Source organism: Callorhinus ursinus, unplaced genomic scaffold (genome assembly GCF_003265705.2).
Source record: "Callorhinus ursinus isolate GAN/ISIS: 27379988/994484 unplaced genomic scaffold, GSC_fseal_2.0 scaffold24, whole genome shotgun sequence".
NCBI classification, from domain to species: domain Eukaryota; kingdom Metazoa; phylum Chordata; class Mammalia; order Carnivora; family Otariidae; genus Callorhinus; species Callorhinus ursinus.
Genome location: NW_027397086.1, coordinates 14570533 through 14573460, shown reverse-complemented (window position 1 = coordinate 14573460; position 2928 = coordinate 14570533). Strand labels below are relative to the sequence as shown.

At 43.0% G+C, this 2928-nt stretch overlaps 1 protein-coding gene across 1 annotated transcript in view; it reads left to right on the top strand.

The window, feature by feature from the left end:
- Positions 1-2378: 2378 nt before the first annotated feature.
- Positions 2379-2928, top strand: part of PAPPA (pappalysin 1) — a 237966-nt gene continuing 237416 nt past the window's right edge. The window contains exon 1 of the mRNA XM_025888575.2: positions 2379-2443. Within this exon, the coding sequence (XP_025744360.1) occupies positions 2379-2443 (65 nt within the window). The remainder of the gene's footprint in view (positions 2444-2928) is intronic.

Below are 2928 nucleotides of genomic sequence, written 5' to 3'. Positions count from 1 at the left end.
AATGGCTTGCTTCAACCAGTGATTAGGGTGGGTCCTAAAGCAAGGGTTACACTTCATTCAGTCCTATTCACTCAGTTAAAAGCAAACACATACATACATGCATGTATAAAAGTCAAAGTGGCTTCCGAGACAGGTGGGATAGAATAATAAACATATGCTCAATGAAAAGACCGGTGAAAGGCTTTACCACTTCCTCCAGTGCACTTCGGGACTGAGATCAAGAAGCGCAGGAGCTATGATACTTGGATCTATCCCTTTGTCTTTGTGTCTGCCACAGGAAAGAAATGAACACTTGGCCTCCTGGATTTTCATTTGTCCTTAAGAACCTAAGGGGCACTTGACACTTGACAACAGCAGTAGGTTAAATGGTATTCATGTAGCATGTTTATAGTTTACAAGGTATTACACCCCAGAGCATATTTTGTTCTCAAAATGAATTCGTGAGATATTCCCATTTTAAAGGTAAAGAAGTGGAAGGCTTGTGAAGCAAAGTGGCTCATGTGGGGCAGAGCATTGGCATGTGTTGGGTGACTGGGGACTTAGAACTGTAACTCTTGTGTTATGACTCTTTGTGGGAAAGTTGACAAAGTCCCAAAGGTCTAGGAATATTCAAAACTATTGTATACAATGACTTAGAAGCCCCTGGAAGAAATATAGTTTTCCAATGCCTAATTGCCACAATTTAAGTGATTTAGTAGTCATGTTCCAACCTCTGTTGGGGAAAGAGGGGGATTTTGCCGGATGTAATTTATGGAGTTCAACATAGATCTTTTTTTTTTCTTTTTTATTGAATGCCAACCTCATGACTTTCACAGATGACTTGGAATTGCAGAAAGTGAACAATTTGCTTGAGCAAATTCCACTATCTATGGCATTGTACCCCCAAAGATCGTTTCCTTTCAGCCCGGAAACACATTTAATATAATACCATTTTCATTTCACAACTGGAGAAACTGAGTTCAGACATTCTTGACCTTAGACCATATGGCAAGTACTTCCCAAACCAAGAAGATCTGAATCTGGGATCTCCTGTTTTCAGAATAGTGCCATAATCCCTGCATACCACATTCCGGCTTTTATAGAGGGGAGGTCTGAGTCATTTGCTCATTCTACAAATCTGCATACTTTCACCAACACATATTCTCCACTGGTGTTCACTCTCCCTGAAGTGTTCAGGAATGATCCCAGCTCTCCGGAAGGATCTGGAGCAGCCCCGAGGACAGGAGTGCATGGGGAGGAAAGTCCCTGGTTAATGGAGCAAATTTCACCTCAGGCTCCTAGCATGCTATCCACACGGAAACCTCACACAGAATATTTTTATCACTACATTATTTGAACATACTGGTAATTAATAATTTGTAATTCACCCCTGCTAACTCATTTTGACTTATTAAACACTTGGAAGGAAAAAAAAAAAGAACTGTTTTGCCATAAGGGGGAGCTTTTGAGTTCCATAAAGAGGGGGGAAAAAGAACAAAAATATGTTACATATATGTCCCAGTTCAAAACAGATCCACAAAGCAGCAAATGGTCAGATCCTTACCTGTGACTTGAACAGTGTCAGAGAACCTAAATTTCTTAGGTTGAAAAGAGCAAGCAAATTAATATTTTTCTCTCATTTTTTAATAGAAAACTACAATAATTTCTAACAGCCAATAGAATATTTTTAAGAGTATTCAGGAGTATTTAGAGACCTAGTTGTGCTGAGTGTAAGCTTCGGAAAGGCAAATGCCTTGGAATATGCCTTTCCCCTGGTTGTTCCTGATGATTCCGTGAGGATTTTGGAGACAACACTTGGACTAACTGAAGCCTGCGGCACTGGGGGCTCAGGGAAGAGGGGGGACATTCACCATTGCATAACTTTAAGGGAATTCTGAGCCCGGAAAAGGACAGGGAAGGCAAAAGGGAGGGGGAAAGGAGGAAGGAAAGAGGAAGAGGGAGAGAGAGGGAGGGAGAGAGACACATGAGAGAGAGGGAGAGGGACAGCATTACAAAAAATTTAGAGCATCAAGTTTCAAGACCCTTTCTGTGCTATAGAGAAGGATGAGGTTTACCAGCAAAGTGCAAAGGGGATCCTGAGCGAAGAGAGAGATTTTTCTCCCGCCAGGAGGAAAAAAATAATAATAATAATAAGGGGACGGGTGGTGAAGGGGGGGGAAGCAAGCAAAACAAAACAAAAACAGGAATGTGTGTTTTGAGCAGGAATGAGAACTGGAAGGACTGAAAGGGGGTGTGTACAGAATTTCATTAAATTGTTACTTTAAGATTGTCTTCTAAAAAAAAAAAAAGGAGGGGGTGGAGAAGCGGGAGCGAAGGAGGCAAACGGCGAAGTAGAGGAAGGCTGGGTAGCTCGGCCTCTCCAAACTGATTGATTAGTCATGATCCCCGCAGTTTTAACAGGGACTCATTCAATTGGGAAGGTGGAGCGCTCGGGAGCAGATTAGCATACGCTTGTTTACTCATCTTCTGAGGGCTTTTTCCCCCCTCTTTCCTTTCATTTTGTGGAAAAGGAGGGGGGGGGGGGGGGGGGGGGGGGGGGAGAAGGGGGCTGTGGCTTGTGTTATAAAGGACGCAAAAAATAAATAAATTAGAGCATCTTTTGGGGGGGAGGGAATTCAGCGGATCAGTGTCTTAGAGGAGCTTTTTTTTTTTTTTGAAGAGCGAGAAATCATATAAAATAAAATGAAATAAAATAAGGAGGAAGGCAACCAGCTGTTAGAGGGGGAAAATAAGGCAGATAAAGGAGCGGGGAGAGAAATTAATTGCCAACCAGGAGGAGTTGGGCTGTATTTTTCAAAGGTGGGGGGAGTGGAGCACACACCTTGAGGAGGGAAGCGAGAAAGAAAAGAAAAAAGCAAGTGGAAGGGGGGGCTCGCCCAAGAAGGGTGAAGAAGCGAAGAAAGTCGAGGCGCCGAGGCTCCCAAAGCT